The following is a 20,126-nucleotide window of genomic DNA, read 5'->3' on the forward strand; positions in this document are numbered from 1 at the left end:
TTTACATTGCCCCCAACAATCTGGGTCCTCATTTTACCTACCTCGGAAGGATGGAAGGCTGAGTCAACCTTGAGTCGGTGAGATTTGAACCGCTGACCTGCTGAACACAGTCAGCTAAAGTGGCCTGCAGTACTGCACTCTAACTGCTGCGCCAACTCAGTCTTACCTGCATTTAGTCTTTGGCAACCTGCATTACCCGCCAGGTAGCGCTAGCAGTTCCCTACTTCCATGCCTGCCATACTATATGCCTCTACCATAGCGGCTGCAGTGCTCTTTTTTTTTTGCACTCTCCATTTGTGTGTCAATCAAGGCCTCCATTTCATGCTCTGTTCAGGACCTTTTTTGTTTTGTTTTGTTTTTAAGCAAAAGACGCCTGTTACATTAAAGAAAGCCTCAGTTGCACCAGTGAGAAAGAATAACTTTTCTAGGTGGAGCCTTTTCTCATACCCTGGGATTCTTCTGTACAACCACGTCCTGGGAAAGGCACAGTGGAAGCTCTGGGAGGGGTGAAGAGACGTTTTGGCTGCACTAAGATGAAAAAAGGCAGTGTGAAAGGGGTTCCGCCTGGTAAAAAGTGTGCATGATGTAGTTGATGGGGTGGGGCAGGGCTGAACAACAGCAGCAGCTGTCAGCAGTGGGTAGATAGATGGCAAAAAGGGCAGAGATGGAGGGGAGATAGGCAAAAGGGGGGAGTTAAAGAGGAGGCAGGCTCTTACTTAACCATGGCATTGGCCTGGGTCCTCAACTAACAACTGGCAGAATTTAGTTAACAGCAATCAGGATGCTGAGATTACTGTCACTAAGGAATGCATTCATGAGATGTCATGCTTTAGAACTGCATTGCCTAGTGATGGAAATTCTGGTCCCAATTACTGTACTTAATGGAGAACTATCTTTAGACTGTAGCTGAGAATGCCTTTGAAAGCTACTCAGGAACTGCCATAGGTGCAAAATACTATGGACACTTTGCTTGTGGTAGGCAAGCATAGGCTATAGCAGTGATTTTGTGGCACAGCCTTGGCTGCCAGTGAGTTTCCAGGTACTATTCGAAGTGCTGATTTTAAATTGTAAAGCCACTTATTATGCTTTGGCTTCCTGATGCCTTCAGGAAACTCTGAAATGTCATTAAGTGGCCAGTCATAAATTGAGGACCACATATTTATATGTCTTCCTAACAATCAGCCAAAATGGTTTTAATTTTGATAAAAGAAGAATGTAAAGAGAAATTTTATGGAAGTTCAAAACTTTACAACCAGATAATCCAATTCCTCCACTCTCTTTGCTCATCATCCTTTGCTTACCTCTGAAAACATGGGCAGTTTTTTGGCAAAATCCACCACACGGGTGATGGCAGGGGTGATGATCTTCGTAAACTCACTGAATGCCTCCAAGTCTACTTTGTCCCCATCAGGCATGGAAGCCATTGGTGACTGACCAATATCTTCAGGCTATGAGTGGGAAAAATAAATATTAGAAGTCTGCAGAAAGTCAGGAGACTCCATACAACTAGAAATTTATCACCTAACATTGGAAATATAACTGTTATCTGTCAATATCTTTTCCTTGTCTCAACTTTCTTATAAGATGATCTCTTTTATGTTACAATATCCTTTCTACAATTAGCATCAAAATATTACCCTATTAAATACTTTAATAAACATTTTAATTATTATTTGAACATATTTTATTTAAAAATCTTTAAAACCATTAGAAGCAATTTAAATGTTTTACTTTTAAATTATTTTAAATTCATCCTACTTTTATTTAGTTTTAAATTAAAGTTTTAGCAGATATTACCATACTCTGCTAACACACTGTGCAAATGTAAGAGTTACATTGCTGAAAATAAAAGTATCAGTCCCTCAAGTCTGGGAAGATCAGAATCCATGGTTCTACTCCAATGCACTAGTTTGAGAATGACACCCTCTGCCTTTGGCTGTTCTGGATCTGAGTGCTTTTGAAAAAGGGATACAGCCTTGGAAAATCTTCAACTGCTTTCCAATGAAAATGTGGAAAGTTCTCCACACTTCATTTCCCAGTCATTTAGTGTACTTGGGAAGATTGTGCGCAAATCATGTGCTGATCAGGCTCAGAAGTCCCCACCTCTTGGTTTTGAATTTCTTTCTTATATGCAAGCAGTTCAAGAATAGGGCCTGTTTAGTTTCATCACGTGAACTAAACAGTAATGCTTCTTAATCCATTTTTAGAGTGAATTTCAGGGCCACTTCCTATGTTCAGTAAGGAATTGCTGCATACTATAAAGGCTGAGGGAACAGACAGAACAATCTTAACCCCTCAGTCAGATAGCCTATTTCCTCTCCCCACCCCCAAGCCTCACTTTCTTTGACCTCCATGTCCTGACCTGCCCTGACATTAATTGGTTATGGCCAGCAGAGGGCACCCCAGGCCAGCAATTCCTCTCTGCTTAGAAATAGGGGAGGAGAGAGGGGTGGCACAGAGGGGTTTCCATTCCATCTGTCCTTCATCAAAGCTGAGAGGTCACAGCTGTGTCCATTTGCTCAAGCAAATTAACCCTTCAAAGGTACCTCTGCACTACTAAATCTGCTAAATCAGTATTTTCTAAAATCAGCAACTTTAAGATGTGTAGATTTCTGGGAGTGAAGATCATACACTTAAAGTTTGCCAAAGCTGAGAAACACTATGCTTAATTATGGCAGTGTAACTAATCTTAATAAAAATGATTGAATTCTTGGCGTTATTGTCAAGTTTACTCTGACTGAGCTTTGTATAATTTTTAACATTAGTTGGAGAGGCAAGAGATCTGTACATTTTCAAAAGTAAAACTGCAAATAATTTTAAATGCATATTGTTGTTTTTTCAAGGGCTGGGCATACTGTATGTTTTTATCAACTGCACTGAAATAAAATAATATATTAGCTAGACAATTTATGTATGAGCATGAATGAAAAACAGATTTTAAAAATTACACTCTGTATCTCCAGTCTGAAATTCATTCAAATTCAAATGAATAATAAATGGAATGAGAAATAGTCTAAGGGTGATACCATGCCAAATGTCTGTTTTTAAAAAACTTTCACAATACATTTATAGCATTTTATTAAAGGGTATGTGTGTATTCTGATTAATGTGATTTTAGCACAGAACTTAAGATTTTTTTGGGGTGCAAAATGGTAATTTTTACTGGTACAAAGCTCCACTTTGTAACTTTTACTCATAAATGGGAGAGCTGCAAAGTAGCTATCATACAGCTGAAATGTGTACTTACCAAGTATCTTAATTAGTTATGAGGAATGTGAGTATACTTTGTCCAGATGCATAATTCTAATTACACAAACTCTAACTATGTATTTGCTTCTTTATCAGGAAGAAAATACAAATACACTTCCAATGCTCGGTTCTCAGCAATGCTTAGTACAGTGTTTCTCAACTTTGGCAACTTGGAAGATGTATAGACTTCAGCTCCCAGACTTACCCAGCCAGCATTCTGTGAGTTGAAATCCACACATCTTCAAGTAGTCAAGAATGAGAAACACACTAGGTCCAATAGCAGCACAAAATAGAGACATATGTTAAATTACATGTATATTTTTTGGTAATCAAACTTGATGCCCAGTAAATTATGCATATATTCACTTATTCTGCTGGACTTACTTTTAATCTATGAAATTCTGGGGAAAGCCTGGGGTAAAGGGACTACAGAAATATATGGACTTTCAAAACAAAAATAGGGGCAGAAAATATTATACGCAATCCTTGCTTAATGACTTTAATTGGGACTGAAAACTGTGGCTAAGTAAAGTGGTCGTTAAGTGAAATATCATGGGACTGCACTGCTTAGTACTGGCTGTTGTAGCAGTCCCAGTTGTGGTTGTTAAGTGAATCACCTGTGATTGTTCAATGAGACATCATGCAATTGCAACTTGCAACTGCTTGCTGGTTTCCCCATTTTGCCTATCAAAAGCTGGCTGGGAAGGTCACAAATGGCAATTGTGACTTGCAGGATACTGCAACTGTTATAAATGAACAAATTGTATTTATATGACCGCAGGGATCATGAGACAGTCATAAATCACTTTTCCAGTGTGGCTGTAATTTCAAACAATCGCCTAATGGATTATTGTTAAGGAAGAACTATACGTAATCCAAAATAAAGAACAAAAATACGTAAAATTAAGCATTGTGTACATCAATTCTGACAAACAGAATTGTGTACCCTATTTGCCAATACAATTTACCAGGAATTTCCGCTTCTGTTTCCAATGGCTGCCTTGGGCATTGGTGCTGCAGTGTGCATCCGTAGCAATTCGTATCAGCTCCCATTCTTCTGGGGTTGGCTCCGGCCGGTGCTGAAGGGATTTCAACATTTCCTCTTTGCGCCGTCTCTCCCGGTTCTCTTCAATCAGCTTCCGTTTGGCTACTCTCTTGGAGTCATCCAGCACCACTAGGAGGGTGGTGAAGAATGAAGAGGTATGAGAGGAGGGGGGACTTCACATAGAGCCAATCAGAATTCTGCAACCAATTTGGCCAATTCCAAGGTGCCAGAGGGAATTAAGGATGATAGGATGGCTTAATTAAAACCTTAGGGAATACTAGGACAGCTCTCATGCTATTCCAAGGAGTCAAAATATAGGGATTCAAAGATGGTTCCTATGCAATTTTACACACCAAATTATTTCCCTCTTTTGATCCTTCAACGTGCATCCATTTTGGGGGCACATTTCTTCTCCTCTGCTCCCTGTAACCATTCCCATTCCCATCTCCCCAATTCCCCCCCTCCCCAGTTCTCCATAATGGGCGCAATGCCCTTACAGTCCATGGCCATGCCAACAGCAATGCACTTCTTGAATCGACAAAGTTGACACTGGTTGCGGGTGATCTTATCGATGACACAGGAACCATCATATTTGCAGGAGTATGTTGGATGCAGGTTTTTCTGAATGGTCCGTCGAAAAAAGCCCTGTAGAACAGAGAACACAGTGAGACCCAGGTAGTCCTTAGAAAGCAGAGCATGTATTCTTTGATTCTCTAACCCTATTCCACTCTCCCTAACCCTTGAACTTCTATACTCCATCAAAGAGGATACAGTCCTGTTGTACATAGTGCTATTGACTTTCCTAACTAAACAGACCTTTACTGATATACTGACAGATATGTAATCATAGAGATGACTGAGGTTAAAAAAATATCATTTTAGTATTTGGAACAGTAGGTTGCTATCAGTGTGAATTTGTGGGTTTCAAATTGTAAGTATTTCTATGGTTCTATCCCAAGATATAGTCACCTTGAGATATTCTGGTACCATGGTTTCTTAGGAATGAATACGGGACAGTTTACCAGGAAACTATAGTCTTTCTACTGAATCCTCTAGAGTTTTCGTTTATTTCATTGAGCCTTCTGACATAAACTTTCCAAAGGATAACATCTGGGAACTGGTTTTTTTTCTCCCCCACTACCAACCCTTAAATTTTTCTTAAGCCTACTATTAGCTTTTAAACTTTTTCAGCCCAGGACTAATTCTATAGTTCAATGCAGAGCTGGCTGGCATTTTGCCACAATTGAGTGATTTATGATGCCACTTGAATTTTCTGCCCAAGGCACTGTGTCTGCTTACAGTTTGTTTGTTTTTTATTTAAGTCTGTGTTTCTTTTACCTTTTGGTTGTTGTTTTTTTAAAGTAAATAAAAAGAAAGCAAAGGTAATGCTTTTTAGCCATACGTCAGGTACAACCTACTTGTGAAACAGCATTACACAGCTGGGTATAAGGGCACTATCTTTTTTGCCTTTCTGTGCAAGCAATTTTAATTGTTTTACTTATGAACTGGTCAGAGTCATGTATATAAAAAGGGCAAGCTATAAATTTACTAACTTAACTCATTCTTCAAAGAGGTTGCTGCAAAATGGTAAGATCAGTCCTACCTAGAGGGTTCTAACTACCAAAAGTAACATCTTGTCAAACCACATGAAACAGCTCTCATGCGATTTTTATAATGTATAAATAAAGAGAGAAAAGAAAAAGAGCAGCTTGCATCAACTGTTAGGATGGCTCTTGAAACAAATAGAAGTGGGGGGAGCAGGAGGAAGAATGGACTAATAACAAAGAGGGAAATATACTCTGGGTGTATTCCAAGATATATTTATGTTTGTTACAAACTTTATATTTCCATATTAAATGTGGAACTGAAACCAGCTTTTATGATAGCACTTTACTCAGTCTCCATCCAGAGTCTTTTAATGGCCACTCATCTTTTCCCCATCCCCATTCAAGGAAAAGTAAACACAACTGTGCACCAATCTGAAGTACTACAAGAAATTGTAAAAAAGTTCTAGAAAATGTCTCTGTTTCAGGCATGCAACCAAATTCTTGTATGTGTGCTTAATATTATCTTGCCTCTCTGTATACAAAGTAATTATTTATCAAATTGAAAACCTCTTTTTTCTGCCACTGTGTTCTGAACTGTGTTTGAACTGAACACCCGTAATCCAGATCCAATAGTGAGTTGACTTGGGAGAAAATAATTGAATGAGGCCAAGAATGAAGATTTAATTCCTCTTATTATAATATCCGCTGCACTTTACATTAAAAGAAATACCTCTGCGGAATTTAAAGACATGCAAACAAGCACACGTTTCATATACCTTAACTGTACAATGTCAAAGTAATGACATTAATAAAAACAATTCAATAAATACGCCTAGAAAATCTACATGTGCCCAAGAATCTAAAGACCTGAATTCCAAGTCATATTGTTACTAAGTCCACCATAGATGACACATTGCAGCCCCCAAAGGCACACACCCCCAATAGCCTCCTGTAGAAAGAATAGTCTCCTGTTCAGGCATGGCTCCCAATTACCACAAACTAGTTGTTGAGCCCCGTGGGCCTGACATTCATGGGCAGGCGGCGACCCGCCTGCTGAACCGCCACCTCCCCGTGCCCTCACCAGCCAGAACCACCGCCAGACCTCCCAGCTGACAGCCGCAGGTCCGGAGGGTCGTCAGCTGACGGGTGCAGGAGTTCGGCACTGCAGCAGCCTCCTGGCTGCCCGCTTCCTCAGCTGGAGCCATTGCCGCGGATGGCAAGCTCACCCATGGCAGCGCCAGCTGACGGGTGCAGGAGTTTGGCAACGCAGTGGCCTCCCGGCTGCTCACTTCCTCAGCTGGAGCCATTGCCGAGGCTTGCGGGCTCGCTGGAGGCAGACAGCGCATCCGGGGACATTGGGGCCGGTGCCTACAGTCTTGCACCTCAGCAAGGAGAGGCCCCGTGGTGGGAGCACATCCGCAGACATTGGGGAGACCAAACTGGCACCGCATTTGCGATGCAGTGGGCACTTTCAACGTGGCGGCACCTCCTGGAGGGGGCAAAGGAACTGTTTGAGGTCTGGACCGATCATAAAAACCTGGATGTACTGCAGACACCGAGACATCTGTCCCCTAAACACGTCCGATGGGCACAGTACTTCCGGCAGTTCCGGTTCCAGCTCAAGTATGTACCGGGGGGGGGGAGAATTTCCTGGCAGCAGGCAGCACATCCGTGGACATTGGGGCTGGTGCCTGCAATCTGGTGCCTCGGCAACTCGTTGAGAGGCCCTGCGGCGGGAACACGTCCACAGACATTGGGGACAACGCCCGCGGTCCAGCACTTCACCGGCTCGACAAGAGGACTCCCTGCGGTGGCCTAAGGAGGGGCCTCCCCCGCAGGCCATGGCGCGGGACACGGAGCGGTGCTGTGGGAGGCATCAGAACAGGGGGAGGGGTTACCTGCTTCCTGGAAAGTCAGACTCTGATGACCTGCCTGTGCACCAGCCAGAACGTGGAAAGGAGGCAACGTCCCGGTTGACTGCTTTTGAACTCTGCAGGCCAGATGGTATCTTGTGGGCTGAGGGGCTTGCGTGTGAAGAGGCTATGTAAAGCACTGGGAGCAGTTCATTCCCAGTGCTAACTTTTTCCTGCACAGATTAAACAACCGTTTGTCAACCGTACCTGCTTGCTAGCTCTTTCCTGGGCACTGAGGACGTCTTCGCACACAAGCCCCACCCCCCAGCCCACAAGCCACCATCCGGCCTGCAGAGTTCAAAAACAGCCAACCGGGACATTGCCTCCTTTCCACGTTCCGGCTGGAGCACAGGCAGGCCTTCAGAGTCCGGCTTTCCAGGAAGCAGGTAACCCCTCCCCCTGTTCTGCCGCCTCCTGCAGCACCACGCCACTCCGTGTCCTGCGCCAAGCCTTGGCAATGGCTCCAGCTGAGGAAGTGGGCGGCAAGGAGGCCGCCGCGGTGCCAAACTCCTGCACCCGTCAGCTGGCGCTGCCGCTGGCAAGCCCACAATCCTCGGCAACAGCTCCAGCTGAGGAAGTGGGCGGCCGGGAGGCTTCCGCGGCGCCAAACTCCTGCGCCCGTCAGCTGGTGACCCCCCCCCAGACCTGCGCTCGTCAGCTGGGAGGTCTGGCGATGGTTCCGGCTGGTGAGGAGGGTGACGGGAAGGCGGTGGTTCAGCAGGTGGGTCCCTGCCTGCCCATGAATGTCGGGCCCACAGGGTTCGACACTAATTAATTATAGGAAAATTTCTGTGGATTCGATTCCTCTACAATAGGGGTGTCAAACTGCCAGCCCACTGGCTGGCTGTGTCACAAGGAAACCGCGCCCACCCCATTGCCGGCAATGAGGAAAAAGCTCCGATACGTCCGCGACATCACATGATGTTGCGAGTTTAACATGTCTGCTCCACAACGTGCATGGCTGTAGAATGCCCCTTGTATTTTCTGCTGCAGGGTCTAATGCTGACCCTAACGCAGCTTATAGCAAAGACATTCCGTCTTTGAAAAAACAACAACAACGACGTTATTTTGTCTGCAGAAACCCCCTTATCTTACAGTCTTGTACAATCTTTCATCAGCCACATCTTCCCAATTTCTTTACTGTTTCCTATTATCATTGATTAGTCAAACCACATAATTTCTTCTTCCTTTCATTTTGGGCATTAAATATTGATTATAAAATTCTCCCAGACATAATATTTTAATTTTTTGGCCCTTCATAACTCAAATAATGCTAATCATACATAATCGTAACTGAAGTGTGGTAGCCAGAGTAGTGAATTTGGACTGGGAAGATACAGATTCAAAAACATACCTTTCTTAGTTGCAAAACTCATTAGGGAACTTTCAGCAAATCAGCATCTCTGTGCCTTAATACAGATAGCCCTGCATATATCCTACAAATATGATAAATAACTAGTCATATTTGCAGATTTGGGGTACAGATAATGGTATTGAGAAAGACTGGCAAATAGGGCAAAGATCAGGTATAATAAATACTAATTAGTATTCTGTAATTGGAAATCATGAAAATACAATGGATTTAACTTTTTTTCCCAGACTTCATCCAAATCCAGATGTTTTTGTAGCTTTTAAAGACACAATCTCCTTCTCCTTTTTCATTTTTCTAGTCCAGTGTTTCTCAATCTTTTTAATGCCGCGACCCCCAACCGGTTGTAAGTCGAGGACTACTCAACCAGTCGTAAGTCGAGGACTACTCAACTGGTGCAGCACCGTTTGCAGAATGGGACTTTTGGCAGGCTCAGCAGGGCAGAGACAGCCTGGACAATTCCTATTGGCTTTTGAAAGCCAATAGAATTAGACTCTATTCAAGAGAGTCTATTCTATTGGCTTTCAAAAGCCAATAGAATAAAAGGGAGTAGCACAGCTAAGGAAAAGGGGGAAAAAATGGCGGACTGCATTGTTTGGCAACCTCCGTGAAATGGTCGTTTGACCCCAAATGGGGTCCCGACCCACAGGTTGAGAACCACTGTTCTAGTCTAATCTTTCCCCCCCCAAATGCTAGCTCAAAAAGTTTTTATGAATTCTCCTCAATTGCTCCATATATGTTATGTCTGCTTGCCATCTCTAGTTCCTATCACCAAGTGACCAAATAACTCACATTACTTTCTGCAGAAGAAACCGTGTGATGCCATATAAAATGTTTGGGATGATTTACCATTATGCAGCAGAACCATGCACATAATTAATTTTTCTGGAATGAGTTAATTCAAACTGCAAAGAGACCTTCACTTATGAACCAAAATTGGGACCAAAATTTCCATTGCTAAACAAGGCAATTGTTGGGTTACATCTGATGTTATGACATATTTTCACCAATGTTAAGTGAATCACTTCAGATGTTAAATGAATCATTCAGTTGTTAAGCAAAATCCAACTTTCCCCATTAACTGCTTGTTGAAAGCTTCCTGGAAGGTCACAAAGGATCACATGACCCAGGGAAGATGCAACCATCATAAATACATGGCAGTTGCTAAGTGCCCAAATTTTGATCATGTGACTATGAGGATGTTGCAACAGTCATAAGTGTGAGGACCAGTCATAGTCACTTTTTTCAGTGCTATTGTAACTTCTAGTGGTCATTCAATGTTTGTATGTTGAGGACTACCAGTACTAAGGTACAGGAATTTTTCACAGGCACGTTGAAGTGTCATATACCATTTCTTGAGCTAGCAGAAATTATATTGGCATAGAATTTACTATTGGCAACCTATCCTGCCACAGACATGCTGTTAGCAAATGGCACTGATCTTATTTACAGTCTGCAGACATATTCAGAACAAGGATGAATTGATATCCCAGGCTTTGTTTCCCTCCTCTCCTACCTAATGTCACCAGCTAGTAGGAAAACATCTATTAATCACTCTCAATATAGATAAAGTTGGTCAGGTAAGAAATAAGTTTTGACAAAAGAGTGAACTGCTTGAGTTTTGTGGAAGTGAATTGTAAGTCAGCATGATTATCAACTAAGAATTTAGCTCCATTTGAGCACAAGTCTAGCAATATTTTCGAAGAATGCTAAACCTGTATGCAACCCTGCAAAACTTGTATGCAAAAGGACGAGGGGTGACATGATAGCATTGTTCCAATATCTCAAGGGCCGCCACAAAGAAGAAGGGTTAACCTATTTTCCAAAGCACAAGAAGGCAAGACAAGAAGCAATGGATGGAAACTAATCAAGGAGAAAAGCAACCTAGAACTGAGGAGAAATTTCCTCATAGTTAGAACAATAAACTTGCCTTCAGAAGTTGTGGGTGCTCCATCACTGGAGGCTTTTAAGAAGAGACTGGACAACCATTTGTCTGAAATGTTATAGGGTCTCCTGTTGAGCAGGGGGTTATACTAGAAGACTGCCAATGTTCCTTCCAATTCTGTTATTCTGCTAACCCAAACAACTGATAGACATTGGATGAATTGCATCATGAAACAGCAAAGAGAAACCTGTTCTGCTTCACCATATAGTTCCCCTCAGGCTGATCCAAGTCTCTGAGCCTGAAATTGGGAACAATCTGGTTTGAAAGAACAAGGACACTCATGCTGCCTGGAGCAGACTGACCTTGGATGACTGCACCAAAGGGCTGGAGAGTAAGAGGCATGCCTGTAACAGCCCAAGTGGCCAAAAGTTCCTAACCCTAGAAGGTCACTTGACTTTCGCACCAATTGAATGGTCACTTTCAGATTGGTAAAAGTATCACAACCTACTGACTGCTTAAAGAGCAAAGTATTACTGTATACTGAGGATGACTTTAAACTGCCTTGGGAATGACTTGAGATTCAGGTGAAAGCAATGTCAGAAGGTTATGGGGGAAAAGGTTGCTGGGCTGTATTGCTGCTGTGATCAGGTGCAGATGTGGAAGGCCCTTGGTTGAGAAACACCTTTCAAGTATTTTTTACCTTGCAGCCTTCACAGGTAATACAGCGGTAGTGGTATCCTGTGGCTTTGTCTCCACATACAACACACTGCTCATCTTTGTCCAAATAGCTAGGGATGTACCCTGTAGGAGAAAGCAGCCAAGAGGTCAAAGCTAGAAAGATGAAACAGCAGCTGCAAGAGGTTAAGACTATTGAAGTAGACTAGAAAGCATTCTTGCCCATCACTCACACTCCATAGAGAAACAGAGCAAGATAGCAATAACTACTCCTTTGTGACTACTTACCAATATTTGTTAGTTAGATACATTTGTCCTTTGAACATAAAGTTTATATAAAGTGTTCATTCCCACTATATTTCTTTAAAACTGAACTTTAGGCACCATTTTATAAGCCAGTTCTGGTTCTCTGTGGTTTGTTTTTACAAAATGAGAACAAAATCACTTAAAGCTCAACATAACATCGGTTCTCTTAAGAAGGACAAGTAGCTAAACTTGCTATTCTGCAGTGCCTTAGAAGAATGTCAGGATGCAAAATCCCCTTTGCTTTGTTGACAGCAGGTAGAAGGTGGAGGCTTAGAACTCCATGACCCATCTTCCCTCAGAATAGAGTGTACAAGACGGTTCAAGTCCTGCTTCCTGGCTGAGTGACAGGAGGCAGTGGCAAAGCCTGGCTTGCTTGCTCCAAATCTTTCTGAAACGTCCCCCCTCCCTGAAATATTGATAAAGAGCAGAGAAAAGCGTAACCAACATGTATGTCCATAAGAGGCCCTTTGTCTCTAGGCAAGGAGAAGAAAGCAGCAGGCATGATCATCCCTGCTAATTACTCCATCCCCTTTGTATAACCTTGACTTTTCCATCAATACGAAATAACAATGTCCTCTCCTAGCTGTGCTCTTCCAATCCCTACTTACCCACTCCCACTCTCTACTATTGTGGCAAAAGGAACTGTTCTTCCTGTGGCTGTAATAAGGAGCTAGGCAGGGATATCACAGAAAGACAGACTATACAGTCTTGCTATAAAAGCTGGCATCTTTTTTCCATTGCCTGAGGAATAGCCAATAACAAATTACCTGTCACCATCCAAACTGCCTTTTTGGCTTGCTTGCCCTATCATCTCTACATTTCTTTTACCTATATTTATTCTTAATACCAACAGCTACAGAACCTATCTTGACTTTGGCTGAGAATGTTTCCCATTCAGTTCTGGGCTCAACCAGTTTGGCTTTAAGGATGTGCAACCTTTTTGGGTTGGCAGGCAATGCTCAGTGCTCCTTCCTCAGGCAATGGCTTCTCACCACTGTACCTTATGATCCTTTTTCCAGCCCTTTTGGCTTCTTTACTTGTTGTATCTGCTCTCCTATCTTTCTCTGCCTTCTTCCTTTCTCTCCCTCTGTTTCCCCTGCTATTTCCCCTGAGGCCCCTTCTCTGAAATTAAAGTGGGGAAGGGTTAAAGAATGCATAGATAGCTGCAGGATGTTTTCTTAATAGAGCTCCATGTTTTACTCAGCATATACAAAAGGTTCAAGGATGCATGCATGTCTTGAAACTTTGTGTGTGGGCGCACAACTCAACTCTGATTATGTGGGTCTTTGTTGAAAAGAAACTTCATGCTCTTCTCAAACGAGCATGCCATTAATATCTATTACGTGTTTACTGCTATATGAATGAACTTCTTTGATTCCTAGAAATGGCTGAGAGCTGATTCTCACATTACATTTTCCATATTGGACATCCCTTAGTATATAAAATGCATACTTCCCAACTAACCACCACCACCACCTATAGAGCACATGTAGATGTCACACAAATACGCCACTTTTTTTTTTTACAGTGGAACTACTGCCAATTCAAAATGCCTAATGAACATATTCCTAGGGAAATACTTGGCAGTTTGTATTTTTCCAATACACAGATATACGCATTCCCATGGACAAATCTGAATCGAATACTGAAAATTGTGTGTATAGGGCAGAAGGGGGAGGGTTGATAACGAACAGCATAATAAAAACAAATTTGCATTAGCAAACTTGTAGAAACAACATACTGAATCAATTTTAGGTGTAATAAAATACATTTAATAGACTTTTAAAATGGCTGTGTAATGATACAGAGCAGTGATAGTGAAACTTTTAGAGACCAAGTGTCCAAACTGCAACCCAAAACCCACTTATTTATCGCAAAGTGCCATGGCCCCATCAGCATTGTGATGCCCTCGGGGGTGGGGGGCGTGGCCACTGGGTGGGTGTGGTCATGGCAGACTGAGTGGGCGTGCCAGAGTGGGCGTGGCCACTTTGATGTTGCTCGTGGAGGGATGCCTGTGGGTGCTGGGCAGGATTGGGGGAGATCCAGGGGCTCTCTGGTGAATGGGGCAGTGGGCAGGAGGCTCATCCTGCGGGGTAAGGCAGGGGGTAGGGTGGGGGTGCCATTGCTATGGGGCAAGGTAAGGCAGGGGTGGCTGCTGCCTGACACCATCAGCCACCACACACAGAGGCCAGCGAGCGCATGGCGGCATGCTCTACCACCTCTACTCAAGCTTGCTAGCCAGCTGTTTCGCCTTCTTTGTGCTGGATGGGGCTGCTGCTCCGGGCGCCAGCGGTGGCCTAATGGACCTGAGCGAGCTGGCAGTGGCAGGTGTGCCCAGAGAGGGGTCTGAGTGCCGCCTCTGGCACGAGTGCCATAGGTTTGCCATCACTGATATAGAGCATGATATCTTGGCAAATATATTATTTTATTAATAAAAAACATCATTTTTCATCTTGGGTATTTATAATTTCCCAATGACAAAGAATACATAATTTAGTAAGTAAATTGATCTAAGCACTTCCAAATGAAAAGTGCTTAGATCAGCATGCTGGCTGGGGAATTCTGGGAGTTGAAGTCTACACCTCTTAAATTTGCCAAGTTTGAAAAACACAGCTTACTGACAGCTGTTACACGAAGTGATTCTACCAGTCTATATTGTTGATATTGATCAAAAAGACTTTCTATGGCTTAAGTAAGGATCCTTGTGTGGATATGCCAGAGACAAAGAATGAAGCCTTTCACAGGCAAACTGTGCTCTGCTATAGACCTACAGCCCTAAAAAACAGTTCTGGCAATCCTTTCTCCAAGTTTTGGTATTTTGGTATTAAGACAATAACTTTCAGGAAAAGAAGAAATTCCATTTTCTGTTCTGGCCCACAGAGAACTTTCTAAATCTCTGGAATGCATAAAAGCAATAAAATCTTATGGAAGTCTTCCCAGATAGACTGAGAATCATTCGTAATAGCTTTTTTTAAAGGGCTAATTACACAGGAAAACACAATGATCCTGTATTTATAAAGGATGGCTTGAAAGATGCCTTCCTACAAAAGGGGTCGATCTTGTAAGGCAGCAGCACAAGCAAGTGCATGTAGTCCTCAACATATAATCATTCATTTAGACCATTCAAAGTTACAGTGGCCCTGAAAAAGGTGATCTGGGACGACCCCTTGCCTTTATGGCCAGCTCAGCAACTGCAGACACATTATCAAAATTTGGGCACTTGGCAACCGGCATGTATTTAAGACAGTCACACTGTCTGGGGTATGTTTAATAGCCCTTTGCGACCTTCCAAGATGGCGTCTAACAAGCAAAATCAATCGGGGAAACTGAATTCTCTTAACAGCCCCAGGATTCACTTAACAATTGCAGTAATTCTCTTAACAACCATGGGAAAAAGATCACAAAATTGGGCACAATTCATTTAACAAGTGTGTTGCTTAACAATGGAAATTCTGGTCCCAATTCTGGTCATAGGTCGAGGACTACCTATATTTGCATTTGCTGATTGAGCAGAAGCTATGATATCACTAATGTAGCCTCTACAAAACAGAACAAGAAAGTCCCGAGCAAGTTGTTTTCCAACTTTAAAGAAACTTTTGGCAAGTCTTTTTTTTTTTAAGTGAAAAGTGACTTGGGGAATATGTTTTTAATACTTGAGAATACATAAGACAGCTTTCTTCAAGCCTGGGACAAAAATGAGAGCTGAACCCAAGAGGAGGAAGATGTGATGGATATGTCCACCACCTTGAATTATTTGTAAATATAATAAAGCTAGGATACAGATAAATAAACATACAAACCTATATAATTCTCCAAAAGCATATATAAATATTAAAATACAATGATTACAAAGCAACAGGTGCAAGCTTTCTCCCTGTTATCCATAAGCAGCTACAAAAACTATTTTACGTTTAGCTGAATTTATTTATAAACTTCCCCACAATCAGTAATTCTGCCTTATCACAGTTTCTGATTAGAGAGAAGTTTGGCAAGTACAACTGGAAGCACATTTTAGGTGTATCTTTACGCCATCAAATATACATATGTACACTGTGAAAACAGGCAGATGCTGGAACATCCACAAAAGGAAGATTTATCACATCTTCTGCTCTAATTGTTTTATTTTAAGTATTTTAAAAAGAGCGTGGTCATATGTAATTCTGCTTAGCATTTTAAGCTGCATCCAATCGGATACATGTAATTTAGCACATTACATCCAAAATCTCCTCACTCCAGCATGACTGACTGTTTAGGGCAAGTGGCATAAGTGATATTATGAATATCATGATGTCATCATGCAAATAACACAATAGAAAACTCTACTTAATCTGAACGATGGCTCAGTGGTTGAAGATGCTGAGCTTATCAGCTGGAGAGCTGACAGCCCAGGTTTCAGATCTGAGCTCTGCACAATGGGGATTACTTGTTCCAGCTCCTGCTCACCTAGCAGTCCAAAAGCATGCAAATCCAAGTAGAGGTGGGAAGGTAATAGCCGTCCGGGAGCCTTTGGCATATAGCCATGTTGGCCACCTGACCACAGAAAATGTTTTTGGACAACACTGGCTCCCTCGGTCAAGAAACAGAGATGAGCACTGTGCCCTTTAGTCTGATACGACTGAAAGAGAAACCTTTGCCTTTACACTCATTCATTCTTCTATTATTATTATTTTTTTGGGGGGGGGGAGAGAAATGGAAGTGAAAAGTGGTTTAGTCATTATTTGAAATATCTGGAGTCCACTGGAGTTGGACAGTCAATAAATTTAAATAAACAAATAATTTATGACTGGTTCAAATTTTACCTCGTGCACCTTTCCTAACTCTACAACTCGTAACATATTTAGGCTGCAAAGTTACCAGCAATTTTTAAAAGTCTTAAATAATGATTTTTCAGAGGAGTTTGGGGCAATTTGGAAGGACCTCATTTTGTTCTCCAGGTGCTTCTTACTTCTAACAAAATTGGCATACACACCCACACAGTTTTTTCATGTTTGTTTAAAGTAGGACTGTAGCAATCCTAAATTTCACAGCCATAACTCTTTGGCTTGCACAGAATTGGTATGCTTTCATTATTTCAATTACATCTTATCTACAGGACAGTTGGAGGGTATAGCTTGAGCACCATAGTCAATCACTGTGTTTGGAGATGAGTTTTGACTTTAGCAGCAAATTCTGCTTTGTGCTTCCACCTACTCCACAACTCCAGAACTTGGCCCAAAATTGACGAAGTTTTAGTCAACGAAATTACAAAATACAGATGACTGAAAACAAAAATGCCTGCTGATAGATACCTAGCACACCAGGAAGAACAGTTCTAGTTTAGCCCCTTTGTTATATTTTTTATTTAGAAGGAATGTTTAAACATGTGAAAGTATGACTCTTTAACCTGCTTCTGAAGCACTGCAATCCATTCTACAGGCGTAACATTCTGTTATTTCATTTTATTAGGTTTAATATGTTCTTAGTTACTGAATGTTTTTCATACTATGAGAGATGCACATAAATAACATTGCATCTGTCATTTAAAAAAAAGACAATGAAAGTAAAGAATGATGACTATTATTGAAACATGGAAGGAGGAGTAAAACTGAAAAGTGAACCATGATTTGACTTTCAGACACAGTGCCTATCTGCTATGTATTGTGGAAGTTAGGTTCACATCAGAAATTAATGTTCCAGTAGAGTTCATATATATTAATTGAAGATTTGATTTGAAGATTATTAACAATTGAACAATCAAGAAAAATGTTAAAGATTATAATCATATAGACACATTTCAAGAATTATTTTTGAAAATCACCCCTTGCATATTTTGTAAACACAGATAAAAGATATTGTTTTAATCTGGTAAATTAAAGCAGGCTTCCAAGGTAAAGATTATGGTCTTGCATGTCAAATAAAGCAGATTGTTCTCATTTAGTGATGTAAATGATATGTGAGAAAGACGTTGGGAGACCGGGCCAAGAGATACTGCCTAGGGAGCAGTCAGATAAGAGAGAGGCAAGAAGCTCAGATGAGACTTCTTGGGCTGTAAAGAAGATGGTAGGAAATTTACACTTTCAGACTTGCAAGATTTTGTTAGCTTTACACTAAAGTAGAATTAGTTCATCTAGTCCTGTTTCCTTTCAGGACTATCTAGTAAGACTGACAAATGATCACAATCAAGACTGGCAACTCGGTTGTTAAACGAAGCAGTCACATTGCAACTGTGTTATGATCTCAATTCAGATTTTCTTTGCTTTACAGACATGTGGAGGTCATAAATGCGAAGAGTGGTAGCAAAATTATGGTTAAATCATCATTGTAACCGCAAATGATTGCTAAATGAAGCAGCTGCTAAACGAGAATTATCTGTAAATAAAAAAAGACATGCACGGTCCCTAAGACAGCCTCAAACTAATGGGAGTTAACTAACTATATGTTCCACACATCCTCCCCCAAGCAAAGCTTCCAGCCATGCTGTTGAGGGATTATGAGAATAGGAGGCCAATGTATCTGGATCAAGTTAAAAGAGAGTACCATAAAATACTCATAAAAATAATGGTGTTATATGTTATGATTTATTTTCTAATCACAAACTTTCCATAATAATAAAGTTTCTATGTGCTGTAGATATATTAAAAGTCAGGATAACCTCTGCCTGCAGTTTTGAAAGCTGATGAACATGAAACAAAAAGAATGAGGAAAAAACTAAAATAGAGCAAGACAGCAGTTCTCTTCTGGCTGAGGAATGAAGTCCGGTTGGTCTTAGTCTTGCTATAGCCTCCTTTTGACCCTAAGTCTCCTCACAGATGAAAGAAGCCAGATCTGCTTCCTTTCTGCTGTCCCCTGGCAGATACATTGTGAACTTAAACCCAATACTCATTCTCTGTAGAAAAATCTGGGAAGAATTTTCTAAAGAGGAAACTAACCCCAACTTGCCAGATTCTTGGAGGAAATGAAAGAAAACCAAGAACCTTTTTAGTGCAGATATAGGGGCACTGCCTCTTTTCCTAGCCTTGTGGTATGCTTCGTTTTACACAGACCATTCTTTAACTGTATGCACAGTAACGGCAACAAAGCTGCTAAAACCTTATGAAAAGAGTTTTCTTCAATGTGGTTTATCCAAAGGGCGAATGTATATGAATGCGAAATAATCCCATCTACTTTTTTATTTTTATGAGAAAAGAATGAAAAATGTTATTTCTAATTTGCATTTCACATGGACATACCTCTTCAGATCTGTAAAAATGGAAGTAAATATGTTCTGCAGCTGGCTAGAGAATTCTGGGAGTTGAAAAGTTACTAAGATTGGAAATTCTGGTTTATATTCTTTGTTTAGCCTCTATTTAAAAACAAATCAAATAAACACTGCTGATGGGTGGATTAATGTAAAATTATTGCCATGCTGCTGCATCACTTTAAAAAACTCTCAAGAATTAAAATTAAGAGTTTTGAACAGCATATTTTAATAAGAGGGAAAATGAAAAAATGTTGACCATGGCCAGGTCTTGAGAGGTGTAGGAAGAGATTGGCTAAACGGGGATAGAAAAAAAAATCACACAAGGGGGAAAGATGTGGTCTGGCATTCTTTTGCATTCACCAGTCCACATGTGATTCTCTCTTGCCCCATGACCCACTGTGGCCTCACCTTTAGAATCCCGCCCCCAGCTCTTTAGTGGTTTATCTTCCTATTGCAGGCTCTGCTATTTGACATTCGATATCTTGAGGTGCCCCATGACTGCCTTTTCTGGACTAGTGAAAAACATTTAAAAAAAAACACAACCCCCCCTCAATAGGTTCAAGTCAAAGTTGGATACATTCTGGGGATATTGTTTTATTTAAATTTGTCAAAGCAGGTTTCCCCCATCTCCTTTAATTTCTTCTATCTTTCCAATCCTCTGGAATATCAATCCTTTGTTATATAAGTATAATAATAACTTTGAAAGCCAGTTTGGTCAAGTGATTAAGGCATCAAGTTAGAATCCAGGAACTCTGATATCTAATCCTGCTTTAGGCATGAAAACTGGTTGGGTGGCTTTGGGCCAGTCACTCTCAGCCCAATTTACCTCACAAGGTTGTTGTGGAGAAAATAAAGTGAAGTGAGGAGTATTAGATATGTTCACTGCCTTAGTTATTTATAAAAATAATAAAGGCATGA

General features: G+C 41.4%; 1 protein-coding gene across 4 annotated transcripts in view; it reads right to left on the minus strand.

The window, feature by feature from the left end:
- Positions 1–20,126, minus strand: part of THRA (thyroid hormone receptor alpha) — a 163,440-nt gene that overhangs the window by 14,517 nt on the left and 128,797 nt on the right. For all 4 annotated transcript variants that reach the window (XM_039358801.1, XM_039358800.1, XM_039358802.1 and 1 more), the window contains 4 exons: positions 11,709–11,809; positions 4,792–4,939; positions 4,218–4,423; positions 1,302–1,448 (listed from right to left, as the gene is read on the minus strand). In XM_039358801.1, coding sequence (XP_039214735.1) covers positions 1,302–1,448; positions 4,218–4,423; positions 4,792–4,939; positions 11,709–11,809 — 602 coding nt within the window. The remainder of the gene's footprint in view (positions 1–1,301; positions 1,449–4,217; positions 4,424–4,791; positions 4,940–11,708; positions 11,810–20,126) is intronic.

This window comes from Crotalus tigris, unplaced genomic scaffold (genome assembly GCF_016545835.1).
Source record: "Crotalus tigris isolate CLP2741 ecotype Arizona unplaced genomic scaffold, ASM1654583v1 scf7180000019068.10715455, whole genome shotgun sequence".
Classification (NCBI taxonomy): Eukaryota; Metazoa; Chordata; class Lepidosauria; order Squamata; family Viperidae; genus Crotalus; species Crotalus tigris.